Source organism: Phyllostomus hastatus, unplaced genomic scaffold, assembly GCF_019186645.2.
Source record: "Phyllostomus hastatus isolate PE091 unplaced genomic scaffold, TTU_PhHast_1.1 phas_scaffold_200, whole genome shotgun sequence".
Classification (NCBI taxonomy): Eukaryota; Metazoa; Chordata; class Mammalia; order Chiroptera; family Phyllostomidae; genus Phyllostomus; species Phyllostomus hastatus.
This window is the reverse complement of record NW_025334016.1, coordinates 6,095,921-6,122,652: the sequence shown is the minus strand read 5'-3', so window position 1 is coordinate 6,122,652 and position 26,732 is coordinate 6,095,921. Positions and strand designations below refer to the sequence as shown.

Here is a 26,732-nt window from a genome sequence, read left to right as displayed (position 1 = left end):
GCAAAATATAACCAGAGACATTGAAATAAAGAACAAACCGACAGTAACCAGAAGGGAAGTGGGAGAGGGATTAACAGGGGAAAAGGGGGAAAGGTCATCAAGGAACATGTATAAAGGACCCATGGACAAGGACAACAGGGGGCTAGGATCAAGGGTGAGAGGTGGGGATGGCTATGGTGGGTGGGAGTTGGGGGGGGGAGAAATAGAGACAGCTGTACTTGAACAAAAATAAAAAAGAAAGAAAACAAATAATTTCATATGTGGAAAAAATGATTATGTATCCATTGAAACTAATGAGGTAGATGTGAAAAAAAGTTTCCAGACATTGTCAAATGTTCCCTGGGACACAAAAATCACCCCTGGTTAAGGCCCAGTCATAATGTAATGTTATTTTTCTCATGCTTTGCCTCCCTACAGGCATATATTAACAGACACATGAAAATTCCTTTTTCTTCTGTCACCTTCTTCCTTTTATTCCTCTTTTTCTTGTAAAGGATGTGAAAACTTTGATTGTGTTTCAGTTTTTCTCTTTGCTTCCTCTCACCCCTAAATTAAAAGTACTTTAAAAAGAAATGGCACAGCTGTCAAGGTAAATGCAACTCCTGGCTCTTTGCCTGCTTGCATTGGCTCTGTTAAGCACTGAGTGTTGGTGGAGTTCTCTTGTCTCTCCTAACTCCTGGAAACATCCTCACAGTGCATCGCCTGGGTGTGGGGAGACAAGCAATCTAGACACCTTTCTGTGGCTCTCTGACCTACTGACACAATTTTAATAACTGAAGTTGAAGTTCAGCAGCTTCTCTGAATGCAGTCTGCTATCACTATCACTTTCTTTTCCGAGTGGGGCCTGTGTGCAGGAGGTTTGAGATGTTAGTTTTTAGTTCTCAGAACTGGGCAAAAAACCCAGTTACACAGATGCAGACAGAAGCCTCCACCCAGCATTTCTGTGTGTGCTTCCCTTAAATGGTTTTCCTTGCTAACCCATGAACACGTCTGGCTGCCTTTTGGTCCCCTTCTGGTTTCAGTTCTCTTTTCACCTGCTTTGGGCCAGACTTTTATTATAAATGGGTGTTCATTATCTACTGGTTGCTGTAGCATTGTGGATTTCTTACAGTATTTCTTCCTCTATTGCTCTTAGTTGCTGACATTTCTTTTCCATCCATTACCACAGCTCCCAAAAATCCCTCATGTCCTATAAAGAAATTGAAATTTTCATTAAAATGAAAACTGACTTATTTTGTTCTTTATTATAGGAAGCATACTGGTTAAGCTTCTGCATTACTTTTGGAATGTTGTTGAGCATAATCTGCATTTCATTCAGCTCTCATGTGGGGTTTTAATAATTGTCTTCTGAAAAACCTCATGAATTATAAGATCATCTTAAATTACCTTGTATTTCTAACTGCTGTGCTTCTCCTCTCCCACTCCACCTTTCAAAAAAATCAACTCCTTGATTTCAAAAGAAAAGAATAACTGTTTCTTTTGCTAATGAGATGTGAATCCTTTCACTGTTCTGCGTCTTCTGAGCCAGGGGCAGCAAGCATGTATGCTATAGCCAAAACCTATTTTTCTGTCAGATGTATAACCTTTCTAGCTGTAGTAACTCTTCCCTCTGATATCAATTCAGTTTGAATTTGTTAGTAGTCTGAGGAAGGTCTATGGCATTAGGCTGCACAATTGAAATGCTTGGTGTATGACCAGTGTCCCTCTGTGCCCTCTTTGTGCTTTGCCAAGCAAGATTTCCTTTCAGCTTATTTTCCCACATTTGTCCATACAATAACATCTCCACCCTGCACATGGTAGGGCCAGGAATAGGCTGTGGGAGTCCTCACCAAATCAGAGCAGGGTGGACATCCTCCTCTTCTACCCAGGGAGTAAAAACTCACTTCCAGGTTGAGTAGTCTATTCTTAATTTTGCTTGTCTAGTCTTAATGGTTTGTGCTCCTGATTGATAGTTTGAAAGCTTGCCTTGATGAGAGGTGTGTCTATGGATAGGATAATAGGGGAATGAACATTTCTCATGACCTGTTTTAAGATATACTCTTGTTGCCCTGAATCAAAATTCAGTGTTTTTGAAAGTGTTTGGCTATAACTCATAGGCACATTAAAACTACTGTTTTCCTGGAATCCACACTTTAAATTTAGGGAAAATTTAGAAAGTGATATTCTATATAAAATACTTGCCATGACATTAAAAATAGTCAGTTCTTCAGTCACACATAAAATTCAACATGATTTTCAATCACCTGTTCAAGAAAGCTTGTATGGTGTAATAATAAACATGATGAGTTTAAAAAGCTCAGTGCAGAGAATTAAATGGGAGTTTTCTGTCAGAATGAGCAACTCACAGAGATACTGTGTAACTCCATTTCTGCCTTTTTTAAATGCAGGAAACTCTATGTTGGCAATATCTTTTACATTTTATGTAAAGTAGTAGCGATGTAAAGAGTGACTTTTTAAAATAATGGTTTTTATTTTATAACTTATATAAGAATAAAACTACTGGTACACCTGTGGAAAAGCTACATGTTTTAGGGAACTCCCCTGGTCAACTTTGAGCTGTTCTGTGATTTTCCTGTCTATGAGGTTACTAGCTTAGACACCTCTGTTTACAGCCAGCACGCAGGAAGTCACCTGGAGTTCCCAGGTTTGCCTTTGTCTGTGCAAGTCAATGAGCCAGATATCAGATTGCTACTATAAAAGAATAAATGTACACAATAAATATTTGAAGCTAGCATGTGTTTTTTCAGACTTTTCTCTGAACATTTTCTTCTCTCAATTGAACATTGAAATCAAAAGGGGAAAAAAGCACTTACTGTTTGTTTTCTATTCTTTTTAAATTAAAGTTGTGCAGACATGTTGGGAAAACCTCTAGTGATATTGATCATGTGGTCCTTGGGGAATCTGTACAGTGAATTGTTTCTGAATTTTTAATTCAGAAACAAAATATGCTATGAGTTTAAAGGCTTGGAAGTGCTATGTGAACTTACTTGAAACTTCTTTTGAGCACTGAAGAAATGACCATATAGAGGATAAATGAGTCTTTAAGCAATCTCTAAGTAACAAGTTATAATTAACATTTATTCAGCTTTCTTTTGTGTGGTTCTTATCTGAGCAGAGAATACAAGCACCATGGGAGTAGAAATAGAAAACAGACTATAGCTCTAAAGGTACTTATGATCTCTTCAGGAAGCTAAAAAACATAATTTTAAAAAATAATAATTATAATGCATATGACACAGAATATGGTCACCATCATTTGCCTGACAAGATTACATGGAAGAAAGAAATAACCATTAAAAAATGCTTACTCTTTAAATATTTACTTAGATATTGGAGAAATTTTGGGCTTCAGTTTTTCGTCATTAAATTGACATACTTTAAGGTTGTGATGATTTAAATAATACATGTAAAGCACAGAAAAAGAATGCCTGACACATAGCAAGTGCTTAGTAAATGGTAGCTACTCACAACAATAACATCATCTGATTTAATAATAGTACCTATGAATTATGTAGTGTTTTTCCATTCCACAAATGAAGAAATTAACATTTAAAGAGGGTAAGTTGCCTGTAATTGTCCAGCTAAATAAGGGGTCAAGCTAGGATTGAACCCAGGGATTCCAGCTCCAGAGACCAGTCTCTCAACAGTGATGCCATCACACTGTTTTATCATTCATTCATTTATTTCACAAAAATAAATCAAGGTTATCTACATGCCAAGGACTATTTGTCATTAATAACATCATATTAAATGCATAGGAAAATATACTAAATGTGATGGAGATTGGCATATAATGACATTGTATTAACTTTTTATTTTGACAAAGCCTAATCCACATATTTAAGCATATTTATAAATAATATCTGCTTAATAAATACCAGAATTAATGACTATTTCTTCTCCTAGTAACATGAGCTAGATTATACCAAATAAACGTGTTTATAAAACCTTGGATTCTTACTCTGTATCATTCATACATTTAGATAGGACTTAATTGAAGAAATTTCATATTCACTTTTTTCTTTTATTCACTCTTAAAGTTACCAACAAAACACTATCCATAGATTGACCCTTGTAGTCTAACTACTAGAAAGCAGAAAAGTCATATATCATTTGCTTCTTTATCCTACAGTCACAAAATACTGTGTTCTGAGTAGGAGCATCCATGGTTGAGTTTAAATAGAATATTGTCTCTTAGCTTCATGTACAGTGGGATCCTTTTAGTATGCTTGACTTTTGCCTCCATTTGATCTCTTCCATCTCAACCTTCATTATAAGTGGAACTGTAAAGTGAGTTTTGTGATTATTTATTTTTTAAACCAAAGAGGTTTTCTTGGTTCCTGCTTTCAGCCAAGCTCTAACCTGTTGATCATGTACTTTAGTGTCCCCAGTAGAATCATATGGACACTTTTATATTTGGTGGTGTTTTCCATTCAGAGGTCAACCACAGGATTGTATACGTGTTGAATCAGATTTTTTAAAGAGATTATATATTGTCTTCTTGAATGTTTTATCTAGAAAAAGAAATATAATGGGGTCTGTGCTACTTCTAGCTGATGCAAGACAGGTGAGGATGTTTTTTATCTCAATTAAATAATTCAGTTGCTTGCAGTTATCTCTTTGGTGTACAACGTAAAAAATGGGTTTAAAAATGCTAAATGGGAGGAAACAAACTATTAGTAGAATCTGAATGACCAAAAGATGCTTCCTCACAGAACTGTAAGTCAAATCTTTCTCCGTAATGGATGTACAGGTCCTTATTTTTCTCAGATGACTGACAAAAGAGTAGTATGATGTCAGTACAACTAAAAATGAAAATCCAGTAAATGTGGTTCCAATGAGGCCTGCAATCTGAGAGATCATGGCTCCTAATTCCACATTCCGGTTATAGCACCTGGTCTCTTCTCCTTCTGTAGCCTCCACAGCTGAATAGTATATGATAACAGGAACAATTAAGCCTAGTACAACTCCCCATATGTAAACACATAGTTTTTTTGCAAAGTTGGGCTGGCGGAATTTTTTCAGTAACTGACCATAAAATACTTTCTCATAGCACGATGTGGTCTCTTGTATGGAATCCTTTTTCATTAAGGTGGCATAGCGGCTTATCGCAATCCAACTTAAAATTAAGAGGCTGACAAACATACATACATGCATGGATAGAGTCCCAAAAAAATTGACCACCCTGCATTGTGTTGATTGATATTCCCATTGAAAGCCTTTGAGGAAATAAATACCCATGAAAGGCATAGCACTGCACACAAGTAAGTTTGCAGTCACAAGATGTGTTAGGTAGATGTGAGTTGATGTTTTCTTTCCTATTTTTGCTAAAAATACCCATTGAGCAAGGGAATTTCCAAAGAGACCAATGACACAAAGGAAGATATAAAGGACTGGTAAGCCCATGGAAGAGATCATGGATGGTTGAATACATGTTGAGTTGTTACTCATTGATATCAGATTTTCTTGCATTATGTCACAGGAGCTAGAACAAAATTGCAGATATTTAATATTAAAGTTATAGATGGTATTTAAGCTGAGTATTTTTAAAGCATTGTATAAAATAGTAACATAAATGTAAAAAAAATGAAACTTGAGCACCAACTTACACCATACACAAAAATAAATTCAAGGTGGATAAAAGACTTAAATATAGCCATGTCACTATTAAAGTCCTAAAGGAGAACATAGGCAGGAAAATCTCAGATATTTCATGCAGAAACATTTTTACTGATACGTCCCCCAGAGCAAGGAACATAAAGGAAAGAATAAACAAATGGGATCTCATCAAAATAAAAAGCTTCTGCACGGCTAAAGAAAACAGTATTAAAATAAAAAGAGAACCAACTGTATGGGAAAACATATTTGTCAATGATACCTCAGACAAGGGTTTAATCTCCAAAACATATAAAGAACTTACATGACTCTACTCTAAGAAGACAAGCAACCCAATTAAAAATGGGCAAAGGACTTGAACAGACACTTCTCCAAGGAGGACATACAGAGGATCCAGAGACACATGAAAAGATGCTCAATATCGCTAGCTATCAGAGAGATGCAAATTAAAACCACAATGAGATACCACTTTATACCAGTCAGAATGGCCATCATAAACAAAGCAACAAACAACAAGTGTTGGAGAGGTTATGGAGAAAATGGGACCTTAGTGCATTGTTGGTGGGATTGCAGACTGGTACAACCACTATGGAAAACAATATGGAATTTTCTCAGAAAACTAAAAATGGATCTGCCTTTTGACCCAGCAATTCCACTGCTAGGATGATATCCTAAGAACCCTGAAACACCAATCCAAAAGAACCTATGCACCCCAATGTTCATAGCAGCACAATTTACACTAGCCAAGTGTTGGAAGCAACCTAGATGCCCATCAGTAAATGAATGGATCAAAAAACTATGGTACATTTACACAATGGAATTCTATGCAGCAGAAAGAAAGAATGAGCTCCTACCCTTTGCAACAACATGGATGCAACTGGAAAGCATTATGCTAAGTGAAATAAGCCAGGCAGTGAAAGACAAATACCATATGATCTCACCTTTAACAGGAATCTAAACAACAAAACAAACAAGCAAAATATAACCAAAGACACTGAAATAGAGAACAGACTGACAGTGTTCAGAGGGGATGGGAGAAGAGAGAGAATTTCAGGGGAAAAGGGGAGGGTTTACAGGAACAAGTATAAAGGACACATGGATAAAAACTAGGGGTAGGTGGAAATGGGAGAGAGGAGGGGAGGGCTGGGTGGGTGGGTTGGGATGGAAGTAAAAGACAGAAAATTGTACTGCAACAACAATTAAAATAAAAACAGCTTGATTTAAAAAAAATAATGTATTAAATGGAAAAGAAAAGTACAGTTGCCATCTCACCTTTTATGATCAAAATTGTCCAGTTGAAATAAAAACAAAAAGTTGATTGTTGTTTAAAGTACCTTTGTCTAAAAAATAAAATTTGATACAAATAGTTAAATGCCTGAGTTTTATCATTTTATACTAGAGGAATTTATAATTCTTATATTAGATTATAAAGCAGTTTGTACATAACAGTTGATTTTTTGCCTAGAAAGGTAATTTTTAAAAAATTAACACAATGCAAGCAATACATACTGGCCAAAGGATAGTGGTACAAAAGCATTTTGTGACCACATTAATAGAGAGAAGACTGATTTTTAACTATCACCTTAATTGACATAAATATTTTTCAAAATGGTTTCTTTTCATGGCTAGGTCAAAGCACTTCTCCATAATCTAACACAATTAGAGGAGTCTCTTTTTGTATTTCAGAAGTAAACTTAATTCCACATAAATAAATACTGAGGCAGGATCCTGAATTAAACAGAAGGAAAGTGTAATAACCAAGGATAAACACCAAAATCCAAGGGTCTTCACCAACAGTCATCAGTAGTTTCTTATTTCAAATATTTAATGCTAAACTATCATGCTTGAATAAAAAGTTTAAAATTCTATGTCAAAACTATAGTTGCTGTGCATGTTGGTTAGAGTGCCCTCATGTGTCTTTGTGTGTAATTGACTGTCTTGGTTTTTTGGAGTGTATGTTTTTTAGAAGCTATTTTAATCACAGCATAAATGCAGGTATGCTTTTTGCTCTTTTATGTCATATTTTTAAATATTTCTCTAAAGGATATCTATAAAGTGTTGAAGAGTCGTATACAAAGTGCTTTTTATTCTTATTTTTCTCATATCCTCATTTCTTTCGAGTGGGAATAATAAAAGTTACTGGATTCTAGTCAAATAAGAATCATGAGCTCTATTCAGAATGTGCCATACTATATTTTTCACCATAACTTTCTAGGTTCAACATTATTTACTCTTTTATAATCTGTAGTGTGGATTCTCAATCTTATTTTTATTATCATATTTTCTCTTTTGATAAACACAAAATTTTTACTATATACTGCCCTCTGAGATTCTTATATGCCCCCAGCCCCTCGGGGCTTTTTACTCTCTATCCCTCTCAGAATCATGGCTGTCTTTTTACCTCTTGGATTACAGAAAAAGTATATTTGAAAAAACTCCCCATTATAATTTTGAAATATTTTTAAAACCAAATAATACACACCTAAAGACTTAAAAGCTTGAGGGCTTTGCAGTGTTTATACATTCAAATACTGCAACCTTTAAGTAATGTCTACTGATATCTTTGTCATTTTCTTTGCAATTTTTATTTAGAAAATAGTCGATGTGCTTCAAAGTTAGTGTATATCTAGTTGTAAATATACAATATAACCTAAACTGTAACAAATCAGTCAACTAGAAAGTAAAATAAGCCAGTTTATTTCTTAAGAAAAATTTATCTGATAAAAGTAGTTTTTACTTTCTATAGGGAATAGAGCTTCCCTTTATGATATTATTAAAGAAAAACATTAACCCCCCAGCCTTGTATAGATAATACATTATATACTAAAATCTGTAAAAGCAATAGTGTTTCTGTATTAATAGATAGTACTCCTTTTTTTAAGTAGACCAACTCATACAGCATCTGATATCTCATATTACTCATTACCATTGCCTTGCTTTTCTATTCTACACTAGCAAATGTTTAAAAAGAGAAGGGAGGTAAAAAAAAAAAGACCTTCACAGAGTCTAGCATTATCAGACCGATGAAAATGAGACTCTGTAGAACTTCAACATAACAAATGACAACTAGTTCACATCTTTAGCTTCCCAAATATCAAACTTGTATTTACTATGTACCTCTCCTTTAAAAATAAACTTGGGTTATAAAACTGTTGGATAATTATTTTCTAAAATTTGGGAAATACTGTCAAGCTTAAGAAATCAAATAAAAATCACCTATTATATATACAGAATTGCTGTCCAGAAAATGTCTACAAGTCTGCATTCATCTTAGTAAAGTGTCTGTCTTGGGTCATGCACACATTGTGTCTCTGCTAATTTGACAAATGAAAAAACTCTGACTTCAGTTACTAATGATTATCTATATAATATGCTGACTACCTTTCCTGATTTGTTTTCAACAATTAAACAATTTAGTTCTGTTAGAATTTTTACACAGTTATCTTTTAAGGTAAAAGTAAGTGATCAGTCTTACCTGTACAAGTGGTTTATGCCAGTCAAGGCTCTGTTTTTCAGGACAGTGATGTGATGCTAAAACACTTCACACTTAAAATTCTCTGATCATCACTGTTTTGGTATCCTTCAGTTTTTATCAGTGTGAACAGGTTCGTGCATGACACCAACGACAGAGGTGAAAAGAAAAAAGGAAATTAAACAGTATTGTAGAAATTCAATATCTGTAGTAAATGTAGCAACTATCTCCACCCACAAAAAAAAAAAACTTATTTCTCTATTTCTGCAGTGGGAGGAAGTTGGTGGACCATATATATACTGGACTTCCATGTGATTATTTTATGACCTTTATGACCCAGTTACACTTCAGTTAGCTTTATTAGCATGTTTGATTGAAGTTCATAGGTTTAATTCCCATGGCTAGTTAGTTTTATACAACATAGTGGTAGAAGGAACCACTCCATACTGACCCAATAAAATATTATTACAAACTCATCTGTAAAATCATCTGTGGGTGACTTATTTATAGTTCATCTTTGTCAAGAATGAAAAGAAGCAGAACTCAAAGTTTTCTTACCTACAGAAGCTTACTAGATTCAAATATCATAGAGCTAGAATAGAACCTCATGATCACCTATGAGTGTAAACCATTTATTTTAAGGAAAGAGAAATAAGACCCAGTGCAGCACACTTTAAGCACAGAGTGCACCCCAGGAGTTTTGGTCCCAACTTGATTACTAAGATCTAGCCTGTTCTAGTTTGAATTGCCATGTGCTGCCTCCATTCAGATTTAAAGTTGGTTTGGAGCATTTCATAATGGATTTGGGAAATTCTGGAAAGTGCTAGATATGAAAACCAAATGTGCCTCAGATGAAATAAATAGTTACATTATGATATAAAGAATTTTGAAACCAATTTTATGTATAAAATTGTTTAACCGGTAACTAAATGAAAGCTAAGTGTGTACAGCTGGGGAGCCAGACCTGAGTCACACCTACCCCTTTCTTGGAAAGTTAAACCACTGGGAGTCTGAGAATGGGAACAGAAATCTAATATCATCAAGTCTGAGTACTTTATCAGTAAATCTCCATTTAAAATTGATAGTACTTTGCCATTTCTCAACCCCCAATGCTTACCCTATTTCATGTTGATTGCATATATCTTCCCTAATGTTTGCTAATATTTCTCTCTAAACCAAGTGAGAACCACCTTGGTGTCTAGGTTTTGTTTGCTGCTGTTCATCTCTGCAGTGCTTACCTTGATTTAATTAAAAACAGTGCCTCATCCAGGGTTACATGGCCATCGATGGCAGAGTAATTTGACCTCTGGAATTCATGTCATTATTACTTGAACAATTTTTCATGTTCCCTGAAGAAATTACTTAGAACAAAAAACAGTTTGAAGTAATTTAGAGAAGAATGGAAATCTGTTCATAAGTGATTGAAAGACAGTTTTAATATCATCTGTTTGAGGCTTAAGTCCCTTTGGTCCAAAAAAGAATGTCGTTGTTCTCCACAGCTTTTCTTCCATTGTCCCCAAACTCAGTAAAAAATACCACTACTTCTTTAGTTATTTGAACTAAAAACCTAGGAATTAGCTTTGATTCTATTCTTTCCTTCACATTTCACATCCAGTTCCTGCTACTGCAGCTGTGATCACCACCACCACCACTACTAATTAGCAGAAAATTGGTCCTGTCCAAAACATCCAGAGACATTTGGCCCATGCCAAAAGGTCCTTGAAATTTGGTCCTGTCACAATCATCTACACTTAAGAAGTGTCCCTGGGTTCAAACAACCCATAATGTTTATTTATACTTTTGGTTTATAGGATTAACACATTAAAAATACCATCAGGAGGTTTTGGCCAAGATGGAGGCATAGGTAGACACCCTTCACCTCCTTACACAACCATAAGAAGAATAACAACCAACCTAAAAACAAAAAAAAAAAAAAACAACAATCATAACTGCCAGAAAATCGAACTGTATGGAAGTCCAACAAACAAGGATTTAAAGAAGAAACATTCATACAGATGGGAAGGAGAAGTAGAGTCAGGCAGCCAGGGTGGAGAGGACATGGTGTGGTACAGCAAGGTGGTGGCAGCTAGGGAGCAGCAGTGGCAGCTAGTGGAAAGGGCAGTCCCTCATTCACATGTAGCAGATAAAAACCAGGAGGGACAACTGGGGAGTGAGTGATCCAAGCCCCAGAGCAGACTGTGCAGTCCAGGGTTCTTGTGCTGGGAAAATGAAGCCTCATAACCTCTGGCTATAAAAACCAGTGGGGATTGGGACAGCAGAAGAAACTCCCTGTCTCTCAGGACAGTCCATCTAAAGGGTCCACAGGATTCTAGAATGTACACAAACCCACCCACTCATGGAATCAGCACCAGAGCAGCAACTAGAAGGCAGCCAGTTGCTCGTGGGAAGTGGGGGAAGTGACTGGAAACAGGGCGAGAGCCGAGCAAGCAGCATTGTTCCCTTTCTGACCCCCTCCCCATGTACAGCACCTCAAAGCTTCGAAGCAGGTTGTGCCACCCTGGCAAATACATAAGGCTCCACCCCTTACAATGTAACAGGTGTGCCAACACAGGGAGTCAAAGTAGCTCTACTTAATACACAGAAACACAGGGAGGCTGCCAAATTGAGGAGACAAATAAATATGGGCCAGATGAAACAGATCAAAACTCCAGAAAAAGAACTAAGTGACCCAGAGATAGCCAACCTATCAGATGCAGACTTCAAAACACTGGTGATCAGGATGCTCAGAGAAATGACCGGGTATGGCCACATAATAAAGGAAGAACTGAAGGCTATAGAAAGTGAGATAAAGAAAAATATAAAGGGAACCAACAGTGAAGGGAAGGAAGCTGGGATTCAAATCAACAATTTGGAACAAAAGGAAGAAAAAAACATTCACCTGGAACAGAAAGAAGAAACAAGAATTTGAAGAAAATGAAGAGAGGCTTAGGAACCCCTGGGACAACTTTAAACATACCAACATTTGCATCATAGGGATGCCAGAAGGAAGAGGAAGAAATTGAAAACTTATTTGAAAAAATAATGAAAGAAAACTTCCCCAATTTGGTGAAAGAAATGGACATACAAGTCCAGGAAGTTCAGAGAGTCCCAAACAATTGGACACAAAGAGGGCCACACCAAGACACATCGTAATTAAAATGCCAAAGGTTAAGCTAAAGAGAGAATCTTAAAGGCAGCAAGAGAAAAGAAGAGAGTTACCTACAAAAGAGTTCCCATAAGACTATCAGCTGATTTCTCAAAAGAAACCTTGCAGACAAGAAGGGGCTGGAAAGAAGCATTGAAGGTGGTGAAAGGCAAAGACCTACATCCAAGATTACTCTAGTTAGCAAGGCTCTCATTTAGAATGGAAGGGCAGATAAAGTGCTTCCCAGATTAGGTCAAGTTAAAGGAGTTCATCATCTCTAAGCCCTTACTTTATGAAATGTTAAGGGGACTTATCTCAGAAAAAGAAGATAAAAAATATGAACAGTAAAATGACAACAAACTCACAACTATCAACAAGTCAACCTAAAAAAAAAACTAAGCAAACAACTAAAACAGACACAGAGTCACAGAAATGGAGATCACATGGAGGGATATCAATGGAGACAGGGAGTGGGGAGAATGGGAGAAAAGGCACAAGGATTAAGAAGCATAATTAGTAGGTACAAAATAGACAGGGGTGTGTTAATAATAGTATAGGAGCCTTGGCTGGTGTCGCTCAGTGGATTGAGTGCTAGTCTGTGAACCAGGGGGTTGCCGGTTCAATTTCCAATTGGAGCACATACCTGGTTTGCAGGCTGGGTCCTCAGTGTGGGAAGCACAAGAGCTAGCCCCATTGATGTTTCCTTTCCTCTCTTTCTTCCTCCCTTCCCCTTTATCTAAAAATGGATGAATAAAATTTTTATTTAAAAAAATATAGGAAATGGAGAAGCTAAAGAACTTATATATACAGCCAATGGACATGAACTAAGCGGGTAATTGCTGGAGGGAAGGGTAGGTGTTTGGCAGAGGGTAGCAGAGGGGAAAAAATGAGACAACTATAATAGCATAATCAATAAAATATACTTTATAAAAATACTATTATATGTTATTGGTCCAATAATTGTGTTGGGGCTGTACTGCCAATAATAACCCTTCTAGCCTCAGTAGCCTAACTGGTCATGGCACGTGGCGTTAGGTAGATGGGTTTGGTGTAGACCAAATGTCTCTGTGGACATTTTAGACAGGACCAAATGTCATACAAGACCACCATCACCAGTATTGGCAACATTTAATGAGAGCTTGTTATATGTCAGACCTCCTGCTATGTGCTTTTACATGCATGTCTTATTTAATCTTCATGAGACCCTCTGAAATACATATCTTCATTTTAATGGTGAGGAAAACTGCCCTGGCCAGTGTGACTCAGTTGATTGGAGCATTGGTCCATAGACCAAAAGGTCACAGGTCAATCCCCTGTTGGAGCACACATGAAAAGGCAACCAATGATGTTTCTCTCTTACATCAGTGTTTCTCAAAGCAATGAAAAAATGTCCTCAAGTGAAGATAAAAAAAATAAAAATAAAGGTGAGGAAAACTGAACCTCAGAAAGTTCACATCTGTTGCCCAAGGTCACACAGCCAGCCATCTGTCACTTTTGCAGTACTCTGTGGGTCACACAGAACTAGTGTGGGAAGGGTATATATCAGGAGGTGATGATTATTGGGAGCCATCTTGGAAGCTGGCTACCACAGATGTCAATCAACCATTGAATTGAGGAAGACTTGGAAGTACTGCTTGACATAATTGTCAGAGAACTGATAATTTATGAAACAAGAATATCTCAATAGGTATAACTTTCGCCATTTTTTCCTCTACTTTGAGTTTTAGTGCTTTCTGTTTTACTTAAACAGTGACATTTATTTAACAAATATTTATTAGAGTTCCTAACTTTCTAGTGGCATGTGGTGGTCACAGTTTATTAGCCACAAGCTAATTAAGGGTCTCTGGAAGTTTGAAGCCAAGAACTCAGATTAATATGTGATGTGTAGTACAGACATTAAGTGCTCTCCATGAGCTAGAAAAGGGAGAAAACAGTGCATCAAAGTGGTTCTGAAAGGCCAAAGGAGCTGAAAGGAGAAAGAAGAGAATTCATGATGAGCAACAGTTCTGTGCTGGCACTGCTTAGGGCATGGAAGAACCCTAGCCATGGGTGGTGGTGGTCCCATTTTACACATGAGGAAATTGGGTCTCGAAGAGGTTAAATAGCATACCCAGGGTGACACAACTAGTAAATTAACTTTAAAGCACTTGTCTTTTTTTTCCAACTTCACTTTCTGCCTTAGAAACCAGAAATTACTGTTTTTTCTAGGGTCAATAAGGCTCCCTTATGATACTTAGAGTAAGTGAACTGGGGTCAAGTTTTGAATTGCTTTCACTTCATTCAGACAGCGTTTCCTGTTCTAGGCTCTCAAGTAGCAGAATTGACTATGAAAGAAAGCAAGCCCCAAAATTTTTTGTCTTTAAAAATTTTGGGCTTCATTAAGCTAATTTTTATCCCAGCAATATCAGTATAAATTCTTTATGATTTGGGTGATTTTAAGTTCCCTAATTGAAATATGAGGCAATTTTTATTTATATTTATCTAAGGCACTTGGAAATATTGCAACTGGTAGAAAAGCATATATATCAGAGAATACTAGATTAACAAAGTATAACTCATCAGACAAAAACTTCAAGAATTGTGAGTTCTCTGTACAAGTAGCCCCTTGGACTTTTTATATTCAGGTCACCAGTAATTTTCTTTGTTTCTCATTCATCTTTCCCATCCATATCCTCTTCAAAGTTCTGCTTTTGCTACATAAGTCCAAATGCTCTTGCGTAACATTTCTAATTACTTTGTGTATTATCTGCCAAATACTGACCTCTTAAGTATTCTGCTCTGCCCCTTATCATTTATTCCTTGAGGTGTTAGAGTAGTACCAGTGTTGGTGGTGGTCCTAAGAATTGGAATGACCTCAGAGGTAACAGTTGGAAAGCATATGGAAAGTTAGCAGGCTTAGGGAAGAAAAGAAACTTTAACATTGAATTAGATGAGGCAAAATATAAGTTCTGCCTTATGCTAAGTTGCCTGCTTTTGAGATATTTGTGTGTGTGTCAGCTGTGTTTTTTACTCTGACTCCAGAATTCATTTGGAGTGGTGCAATAAGAATTGTTCAAAGGATATTCCTGCAGTAATTTATTTTGACAATCAGATCCAGAACCCAGAGGACACAGCACAACTCAGTTATAACTGAATCTTTGTGCCTCAACTAAACAGTTATTTTAGGCCATCCAAGCTAGTATCTAGACTGGCCACAGTTAGCCTTTTCAGTACTCTCTCTGATCATTCAGGAGCTCAGGGCATTGAGAGGCTGGTGTGCAGGAAGAGGAGACATGCCATATGTAGTCCACATTACAGCATCATATTCGAAAGATGATTATTTCTCTGAAAGTAGGGATCGCAGTAGAAGCCTTCCTTTATCCAGTTCGATACACACCCAATCCAGTGATTACCTTTAGGAGTGAAGCACAGACCTCTTACTCAAAGCTGTGGCTTGTTCAAGGTTTGCTGAGCCCCCTGCTCTCTTCAGGATGTGGTGTCTGGCCACAGCCCTATCTCCAGTTGCACTGCTCTCTGGCCCTCACCACCTACTACGAGCAGCTATAATCATGACCGTCTGCCCTTACTCAGGGTGTGAAGAAGAACCTCTACTTACTCCTAAGAGCTGGTTTCTCAGCAAAGCATGGGAGTATTTCCCTAAAGAACTATTAAAAACAACAGAAATTACAGGCCAAAGTTTGGAAATTTATGATAGCACAGAAAAATTATTAGCTTTGTATGGCAGGTCTAATGACAAAACTTAAATGGGCCAGTTAATCAATATTCCACTCTACTTCACCTTTGGCTTTTGTCTTTTCAATACAGGCTTGAATTTAGTGGATAGACATTGCCTTCCAGAAATGCAAACCATAGAAATACTACCAGTCTTGGTGGCAGTCCTAAGAATTGGAATGACCTCAGAGGTAGCAGTTGGAAAGCACATGGGAAATTAGCGTGCTTAGGGAAGAGAAGAAACTTTAACACTGGATTAGATGAGGCAAAAAAAATTTTGAGGACAGGCAAATTTTGAATTTCACCACCTTTGAATCAGTCAAATTTGGTTCATATTATGCTTCAGAGCCTACCATTCTTTATATATATATACTTTGAAAAGCCAAAAGTAAATAAAGTTTTCTGAAAATGAAGCATTTGATGATAGAATTCTAAAAACAATTTAGGCCATCATATCACCACCGGTACAAACCATATACACCTATATGCTGCAAAACAATCACTTGAATTGCAGTGAGGTTTAGAGAATTTAACAGACATCCTATATTATATATACTGGTTATTTTATTATATTAGTAACCACTCCTTTCGCATTTCTAAATAAAATTGTCTTGAGGTTAAGTACCCTGTTCCATGTCACTTCCTGTCCTTATTGAAGGTGAAAAAAGAGAGAGAAACAGAAAAGGAAGATGAGGAAGTTCGGTGTGTAAAGTCTTACCTCTACCTATTAGTGTCCATATTCATTTTCTCTTCTTAAGAGCCCTAGATATTGAAATAACAAGCTTTCCTTATAATTACTTTTAGAAAATTTAGAATAATAATAATGCAACATGACAGACTCTGAAGTGTTTTTATATAAATTCATTTAACTTAAACTATCTTTGAGATAGATACTATTATTACTATTATTTTCTGGATAAGGAGATTTAAGTCCATGGAAGATAAATAATTTTCCAATAGTAATATATCTGGTATATTGTAGGGCCTAGATTTGAACCCAAGTAGTCTGATTTCAGAGCCCATATTTTTACTACTACCAGAATCTGGTGTATTGTTTTGGATTAATATGACCAGGTATCGCCAGTGACCAAAAATGTATCATACTTATATACCTGTTTGTAGTTTTAAATCTGCAAATTTATTAATTTCTGCCAATTCCCCATTGTAAATGTACTTTTCTTCTCTTTGTAATTGATAAGTAATCTGAAGGCCGTATTTTAAGACAATATATTGTTTCCCTTTCACCCAATGGATTTTAGCACTCACTGATGATCCTTGCCTAAATCAGCTCCATGTTGGTGGTTACATCTTGGTAATCTTTTGATGGATGGAGATATATTAGACTTGAGATAGTCATTTTAAGACATCTAAGCAAGCCTTGGTGTTTTAGTTATTTCTGAAATTGCACTATCCATGGCATGACACGGCCACCGACCAGCAGTGACCGCGGAACACTGTGGATGGCTCGTCAAAACACGAGAAAAACATACACAAAGACAACCAGGTCCTGTGGGGAAATAGGGACAGAGCAGCCACTCTCTCTAGTGGGGATCGCCATGGCCATCCTCCCTAGGGGAGAGCGCCCCTAAGGGAGAGCGCATCATTCTCCCGCCTGAGCAGGCTTTTATTCAGTTCATTTGCATAAGAATTCAGGTAAAGATCATTACTCATTGCCAGGAATGAAGGATCAATCAATAGATAACAAGGAAGTCTGAGGGCCTATTTTGAGTCAGGGTCAGATAGCTAAAGAGCTGTAAAACTTTGAGGAACAAACTTGCTTCTTGCTTGGACCCTTATCATTTCATTGAGAGCATTCTAAACAAAGCAGGTTTCATAGGATTTTACATATTCATTCTTAAGCCTGATCGCCTGGGGAACCCGCCCTTTCCAGCACAGTGTGGCACCACCCTGCCATTGTTTCAGGCTTAAGTGGAGCAAGGGAACTAAGGCAACCAAGAGATAAGGAGATTTTCTCGCAGACTCTGAGGACTCAGGCTATGTCAAAGCCGAGGGGCGAGGGTCCATCACTCCCTTTTGCTGTAGCCCCCAAAGTCCTTCCTTGGGGGCCTCCCACGTAATCGTGCCTGTCTTAGGTCATTCCCCCCTTGGGGAATCTTACCCATCATTGGCTAACCAACGAAGCATTGGGGGCCAGGCACTGTAAAGTAAAAGGAGCAGAAGTGGTGCCCCTGCCAGGGAGATAAGCTTTTGTCTGGCTTATGGTCCAAGGTCATTCTCTCAGCCTTAGCCTTGGTGGGGGTTACAGTTTCTGATACCAGGCAGGGCGGGTCCCAACAATGGCATAATTTGTAATATTGCTATGTTGTCTCTTCTTCCCTTTCCTCCATCAAAAACCATCCTAAAAGGTATTGTTTTAATAAATCTGCAAATAAGGTTTTGAATCAAGGAAATATAAATTCTCTGGAGTTCCACATCTCCAGGAATATGAGGTGGAGAAAATTGGAAAGAAACCACAGTTAAATTTTAACCCAGAAAAAGTCTGGCCCTGTCTGGTGTAGCTCAGTGGATTGAGTGCTGGCTGTGAACCAAAGGGTCACTAGTTCAATTCCCAATCAGGACACATGCCTGGGTTGCAGGCCAGGTCCACAGGAGGGGATGTGTAAGAGGCAACCACACATTGATATTTCTTTCCCTCTCTTTCTCCTTCCCTTCCCCCCTCTCTCTAAACATAAATAAATAAAATCTTGAAAAATAAAAACACTGCCTCTAAAAAAAAAAGAGAGAGAAAGAAAAAGTCTGGAAGACTCATTGCTCTTTGGTGGTGCTTTGTCCAGCAGAGGGCAATGTATTACCAGTGCTGGTTAAACCTCTTTTCGTATTAAAGGCTGAAGTGTTGAGAAACTTAAAACAATTTGAAAGTTTAGTTTTTTAAAGCTTTAACAAAATGATAAACTTCTTTATTTTAGTAGCTGAAAAACACTTTAAACGTTACAGAATAAAGGTAATTGTACAAACATTGGATTTCTGTCCTTAAAATGAAAACCCAGTGCCATTCATTTGCCTTTAATAGGATATGTCCTTTGAGGATTTTTCATTTTGCTTTGTACTGGTGATTATCACAAGAGTCACCTTTGTAAAACCTTCACAACTGTAATTATTCTAGTGGTAAAAAGAAAGTCTGATATTGGAGTATGTGAAAGCTTCTGTCATATTTTTACTTTTCCTTTAACTTTTTTTAATCATAGCAACTAATAGACATAATTTTAAAAGTCAAATAATACTAAAAGTCTTGAAATGAAAAATGTCATGACTATTAATCAGTGTTATTCAAAACACATTTTACCTAATGAAGAACATATAGGAGAAGTCACCTTCATCTTCCACTATAGTCATTTCCTCCTGTCAGCCTAAAAAACTATACAGGTTGCTTCATCTTCAGCCTCTAACAAGTTGTCTCCTGATCTCCATCAGAGGGAGTTATATGTTTGTTTTTATCTATGAGAACACATGGTTTATTACTAAATTAAAAAACCCTGTCACTCCCCACCCTGCAGTAGTTTGAAAGATCTCTTCCTCTCTTAGATACACATACACAGAGAAGGGAGGGGGAGCTTTCAAGTAAAATAATTCCAAGCATTGTCTTTTTTGTTAACAAAATTAGTAAATTTGTTGCACTTTTTTAGAAATCAATGGCATGCATACTTTCCATTTATATTTTATATGCCTCATATATACCGTGTACCAAACCACCTCCAGACTTGGTAGCGTATGACAACAACCATCTGTTCATTGTCAATTCTGCAGTTTGTTCTGCGCTCTGCTGAGCACTTATTCTGTCAGTCTCACCTGGAGTCATTCGTGTAGCTTCTTAGTCACCTGGCAGCTCAGCTGAGGTGGCCTCACTCACATGTCTGAAGCCTCAGCTGGGGTGGTTGTACAGATCTACCATCTCTCTCCATGTCATCTTTCACCCTGGGTTTATCTACAACATGATGGTCTCAGGGTTCCAAGAGGGCAAAACTGAAAGCTATAAGGACTGTTAAGGTCTTGTTCTGATGTCGTACAACATCTACCACATTTTATTGATCAAAGCAAGTCTCAGTACCTGCCCAGATTCAAGAGGTGGGCAAAGACTTCACCTGTGGATGGGAGGAGCTACAGAGAATGTTAATCTACCATTTTAATCTGCCACTTTTTAATGTTTTTGCAATTGTAATGTTCTAACTAGCTTCTTATATTTTTTCTTAAGGTGCAGTGCATTTGGCTGGTTGGGGGGAGGATTAATATAGTATGTATACCTCAGAGTCCATCATTTCTTGGGTAATAACCCAAAAAGAAAAGTTAAATGTACTTGCAAAGGGACACCCACCATGTCCTACTTTGGTCTTGGAGCTGTCAGATTATTTTCATTGTTTTCTTATATTAAAAGGTATATTGAAAGTATCATGAATCCATACTGTTTCCTTTGTACTTTTTATACTCTGTAAATAGCCTGTCCCTCTCTTTGCAATTTACTTGCTTTTCTGAGTAGCACAATGAAATCTCTCACCATCTCCCAGACTGTGAACCACCTCTTTGTCCACCGTCTCTACATTTTTTGTATTTTCTGCCTGTTAGCCATCTTGGCTATCAGATGGCTAACAGGCAGGAAATACAGACAATATAGAGATATGGTGTATAGACAATGAGAGAGGTAGAGAAGGAGAGAGACCATATTTACATGACTTTAATATAGTATGTTGTCATAATTATTCTATTTTATTATTGTTGTTAATCTCTTACTGTGCCTAATTTATAAATTAAATTTTATCATAGGTATGTATGTTTAGGAAAAAACATAATATATATAGGGTCCTATCCAAGGTTTCAAACATCCACTGGGGTCTTGGCACATATCCCCCACAGATGGGAGCACTTTAATGTAGAAAGATGACCATTCTTGCTTGCCCCTTATACCTTATCTCCCCACCATGCTAGGATGTACTCATTTTTCAAGGTTTTGCTATTTTCAGGATCACAAATGCAAACTATCAGAGCATGAGACCCACATTTACTTACTAAGCTGACTTTTCTCACTACTTGCCACATATATTTGGAGCTCTCTAATCAGTCCCCACAAGAGCTGACCCTGTATGTCCCAGTGTTTTTCAAGTCTCACTGGCCACAAAGGGGAACTGAATATGAGCATGCATGCAAACCTCATCAGTTCCCTTTGCAACCAGCTGAAAGTTGTTTTTAATATAGAGGAAACAGTGTTTTTTCTTTTGAGTACAAACTGAATTTCTACAGATACTAAATGATTTCTAAAGCATTTCTGCCTCTGACAGATCAAGGGACACACAAAAGAGGAGGGCACTAAGTTGCAAGAAAGGCAATTAAAAGAGAAAGTAGGAAAACAGAGATAAATTGGGGAAGAGAAAGAGGTGCTGCTGAGTACCAGAAAGGAAAACAGTGGAGGTGCAGGGTATTGGCGGGTACCAGAAAAGTCTTGGCAAGTAATGGAACAGGAGAAGAAACAAATGTAGAAAAGAAATTGTAACAGGAAAGCACCTGTACTAGCATGGCCAGCAGTACTAATGGAAGGCATTAAGATCTTTTGGTCCAGAAGTTTGCCATTGCATAAAATGTGAAAACATAGCACATCAGAATGATTAACATTTCCACCTGAGTTCGTGCTATTGAGTCAAGTCTACAGGGACGGTGTCTTGACCCCACTTCAGGATGTGATATGATAACCTGTTCAACCACTCTGATTACACAGAACAAAGCCAAGAGTCAGTAAGAAAGCAAAGAAACCTGAACACCTAACATAAAAATCATAAAGCTCCCAGAATCCATCAACTTATTTTATATATAGTTTAAACAATCTCTCAGACAATAAACACTTATGAATGCCTACTCTGTGCTGAGCAAGGGACATTGGACAGATTTTCTGCAAAAGAAGATTCAGGGAAAATGCTTGGGGACCATTGACCATATGGCAAGTAGTTCCTTCCCCCAGTTTCACACATATGAGTAGCCCTGAGTGCACTACTGCATTTGGCACATCATCGCAGGTGGTTTCTGGTAGCCACTCATTATTAAGGCATTGAATATTCTGCAAAATACAAAACTTCTGTTCAAGGGATCTAAAGAACATCTCATCCAAACTTTATTAAATGCTTGAAATGCTTTGCTACCTTCCAAGCCTGTTGGGGATCCAAACTATACTGAAACAGTTCTGTTAGCAAATAACTCACTGGCTTTCTACTCTATTTAAGATCTATAATTATTAGAAAACCCTCTCTCACAATCTGGTGAAACATGCTGCAACTCCCATCTTTCACTGACCCTCTTTAAGCTTGCTCTCTGAGGCTACACAGACACATACACATTTTTGTTCTAATAGCTTTCCTTTAGTCTTTTGCTTTAAGGCTAAATAATCCCATTCTTTCAACTGTCATTCATCTGTCTTCCTGTAAGGCGCCCTTATTCCCATCTTCTACTTGCTCAAGTTTCAGAGTATGGTTCTGACCAACACAAAATAAAAGGGGTCTGCTCCATTCCTGGCCTGGACATTACTGTTATAAAAAAAGCTAAAGTTAAATTACCCTTTATGAGTTACCATATTTTTAGGACTATAAGACACACCTAGCTTTTAGAGGAGGAAAATAGGGAAAAAAATTTTGAAGCAAAAAATGTGGTAAAATATTTAATAACCTGTTACCCCGCTCCACTGCTGCCCCACCCACATACACAGCGAGCTAGATAAGCTACATTTGGACTACAAGACGCACCCCACTTTTCCTCCCAAATTTGGGAGGAGTGCATCTTATTGTCCAAAAATACGGTGTTTACCTTTCATCTGGCAATCCCATTTTATGTATTTCCCCTACCTTTCCCTTGGCATTTGAGTATTTCGATTACATACATTGACTGTTTTCTACAGGCCAAGTACAGTTACTAATTCATTTAGTCCTCATAACAACAATATGAATTACATACTCCTATTATTCCAATTTTCTCGTTAGAGGAAAGATTACATAGTAAGGTTACATAGTATGTGGTAGAGCCAGAGACTGAACTCTGGTCCAACTGCAACAACCACCCTCTTAACCTTTATGTTATGCTGCCTTTCAGTTTATTATTTAATAATGTTTAATGTCACTGGGCTAAGAAGACCTATTAGCTCAGCCCCACTACAATGCTTGCCATGGCCTTACCCATGGGATGATAACACTCCTGGTCTATTGCTCATGACCCTTCCCCTGGACTGTGTTTGAGTGGGCAATGCCAACATCTTCCTAATCCCCCCTTTTTCTTCTAATCTTCCCTCAGTCTTGCCCCCTGCTGTACAGCCAATTCTTTCTTTAAATATGTTCATACATTTAGCAGGTTGACTCCTGGTGTAGGAGATTTTCTGTGCTTTAAAATAATTTGCGTATCTGTACTCAGATGTTTTAATTTTGTAGTTTAACTCTCAGAAAACATTTCTATTTCTGTGTTCTTGGGGAATACTTCATTCGGATTTCTATGTACTATTTATGACTGAAATGCCAAACTGTCTTAATTATAAGATAATTTCATCTGCAGTTCTTTAGTGTCATCCTTGAAGGGGTATGTCTGTATCACAAGGCCAGGGTTTCTCTAGATTTATTGATTAGAAAACATCTTACTTTGCTAGAAACTGTCTGGCTAAAGATACCATAAGCAAAGTAAATGATAAGTTCCATATTGGTGAAAGTTATTTGCAACCCACATAAACAACAAGATTGGTGTTCAGAATATATAGAGATTACTTCAACAATTTGAAGGAAAGAAAAGAGTTCGACATCCGGCAAGATGGAGGCATAGGTGGACGCACTGTACCTCCACACACAACCAAGATTAGAAAACAACAATTTAGAGCTAGAATAACACCCAGAACTGACAGAGGATTTATCTGAATGGAAGTCGGACAGCCAAGAAGTTGAAGTAGACCTGTTCATCCAGACTGGTAGGAGGGGCGGAGCCGGGCGTGCGCGGGTCGGCGGCGGCGCAGGGGAGAACCCAGTGCGAACTCAGCTCGAACTTGACGCCTAAGCCATCCGGGGCACGCAAGATCGCAGCGGTGGACCCTGAGTATGCAAGCAGCGGCTGGCGGACCCAGTGAGGTGGCAATTGTGGACCAGGGCAGAGCTCGCAACCCAGGATCCCAGAGCAGGGACTGAGATCCCAGGAGAACGGAACTACCGCCATTGTTCCCTCCCACCCCCCGCACCCATCCCCACATACAATGTCACAATCTAGGGACTGGGGTGCCCAGCCCAGGTAAACACCTAAGGCTCTGCCCCTCACTGTAACAAGAGTGACCAGACGGGGCGGGGGGAGGGAGAGAGAGAGACAGAGAGAGACATGTCTCCAACAGAAGAACAGATCAGTCCCCCAGGACTCATCCTTTTAAGCAACCAAGAAATAGCCAATCTATCAGATGCACAGTTCAAAACACTGGTGATCAGGAAGCGCACAGAATTGGTTGATCTTGGGTGCAAATTAGATGAACAAATGCAGGTTACCATAAAAGAGATGAAGGAAGATGCACGGAGAGCCAATAGTGATGGGAAGGAAACTGGGTCTCAAAACAATAGAGTGGACCAGAAGGAAGCAAAAAACAACCGAGCAGGAAAACATGAAGAAATAAGAATTCAAAAAAATGAGGAGAAGCTTAGGAGCCTCCAGGACATCTTTAAACGTTCCAACATCCAAATTATAGGGGTACCAGAAGGAGAAGAGGAAGAGTAACAAGTGGAAAAGTTATTTGAACAAATAATAAAGGAGAACTTCCCCAATCTTACAAAGGGAATAGACTTCAAAGAAATCCAGAAAGCACAGAGAGCCCCAAAGAAGTTGGACCCAAGAAGAAACACACCAAGGCACATCATAATTACATCAGCCAAGATAAAAACGAAGGAGAGAATCCTAGAATCAGCAAGAGATAAGGGGACAGTAACCTACAAAGGAGTTCCCATCAGACTGTGGCTGATTTCTCAAAAGAGACCTTACAGGCAAGAAGGGACTGGAATGAAATATTCCAAGTCATGAAAGACAAGGACCTACATCCCAGATTGTTCTATCCAGCAAAGCTCTCATTTAGAATGGAAGGGCAGATAAAGTGCTTCTCAGACAAGGTGAAGTTAAAGGAGTTCATCACCACCAAGCCCTTATTTTATGAAATGTTAAAGGGACTTATCTAAGAAAAGAAGATAAAGAAAAAACATGTATAATAAAAGGACAGCAAACTCACAATTATGAACAACCACACCTAAAGCAAAACCAAAAGAAACTAAGCAAACAACTAGAACAGGAACAGAACCACAGAAATGGAGATCACATGGAGTGTTAGCAACAGGGGAGTGGGAGGAGGAGAGGGGGGAAAAGGTACAGAGAATAAGTAGCATAGAATGTAGGTTGAAAATAGATAGGAGGAGGGTAAGAATAGTATGGTAAATGTAGAAGCTAAAGAACTCCTAAGTATGACACATGGACATGAACTAAAGGGGGGATATGGGTGGGAGAGGGTGTACAGGGTGGAGGGGAGTGAAGGGGGGAAAATGGGACAACTGTAATAGCATAATCAATAAAATATATTTTAAAAAAGAAAGAAAAAAGAATAAAAGGTAAGCAACTCATTAAAGGAAAAGGGGAGAGAGCTGTAGATATGAACAGTTACATTCACCCAAGAAGAAGTCTGAATAGACAAAAAAAAATGTGGTGATGCTTGATTTCCCTTGTAATTATGGAAATACAAATTAAAACCACAGGGAGATGCCATTTCACACCTACCACGCTGGCAAAAGTTAGTAAATCTGAGAGAACCAAGTATTACTGAGGATGTGGGTAAAGAGGAACTCATATCTTCCTAGTGATGAAATAGGTATATAAACTAATGAAATTATTTTGGAGAGCAATCTGTCACAACTAAGATAAACTGAAGATGTGCATGCCCGTACAACCAAGCATTCCTACTTCTACATGTCAGCTATAGGGAAATTACACACATGTGTACAGGGTGTACAAGAGACTTCACTTGAGCATGGTTTCTAATAGAAAAAAAGTGGAAACCACCTAAGAACCCATTGTTAGGGGAAATGGTGAATTGAAGTGTTGTTTATTTGCACAACAACACATTTTGCATGAAAATACCACTGTGCATCAATGAAAATGAATGAGAACTATATATACCAACATAAACTAATTTGAGTGAAAAAAGTTTACTAAAGAATGTAATAGTAAGATACTATTTGTGTAAATTTTTAAAACAAGAACTAGTGTGTAGTGTTATGTATACATATGTTATAAAACTGTAAGATTATATATCAGAATGATATACACTAAGTTCAGGAATGAGGCTACCTTGAGATCAGCTTCAGTATCTCTAAACTTACTGGATTGTGTGAATACAAAGAAATAGTTAAGAAGCAAAGAAGCCAAAACATTAACAACTGTGCACTTTGGATGATAAGCATTTAGCTGCCTGTTAAGTTCTGTTTTCTCTTTTTTGTATATTTGAAATGTTTCATAAAAAAAGATTATATATGGAATTACCAAATCATAGTATAACTGCAGCAGTTTATTTTTCCTTCTGAAATAACTTGCATCATCAACACCTGTATCCAAAGCATAATTAGAAACGTTTTTCAAAGCTCATTTTATGATAGTTCCTTATGCATTTCCTGGGCCAGAAGCAAAATTAGTAAGGGTGAGATGCTCTGATTTGATTTTTTTCTTCTGTTCAACCTGTATTCTTTTTTAAAAATATTTTATTTATTTATTTTTAAAGAAAAGGGAAGGGAAGGAGAAAGAGAGGGA

General features: G+C 37.7%; 2 protein-coding genes across 12 annotated transcripts in view; one reads left to right on the top strand and one right to left on the bottom strand.

Moving 5' to 3' along the window:
• Window positions 1-26,732, top strand: part of CASK (calcium/calmodulin dependent serine protein kinase) — a 422,712-nt gene that overhangs the window by 207,789 nt on the left and 188,191 nt on the right. The gene's annotated exons all lie outside the window — the stretch shown is intronic.
• On the bottom strand, window positions 4,095-9,224 carry GPR82 (G protein-coupled receptor 82). Its single transcript, XM_045860515.1, has 3 exons — window positions 9,092-9,224; window positions 6,889-6,956; window positions 4,095-5,485 (listed from the first exon to the last, which is right to left on the bottom strand). Exon 3 carries the CDS (start codon window positions 5,470-5,472, stop codon window positions 4,441-4,443), a length of 1,032 nt encoding a protein of 343 aa, XP_045716471.1. The 5' UTR covers window positions 5,473-5,485; window positions 6,889-6,956; window positions 9,092-9,224; the 3' UTR covers window positions 4,095-4,440.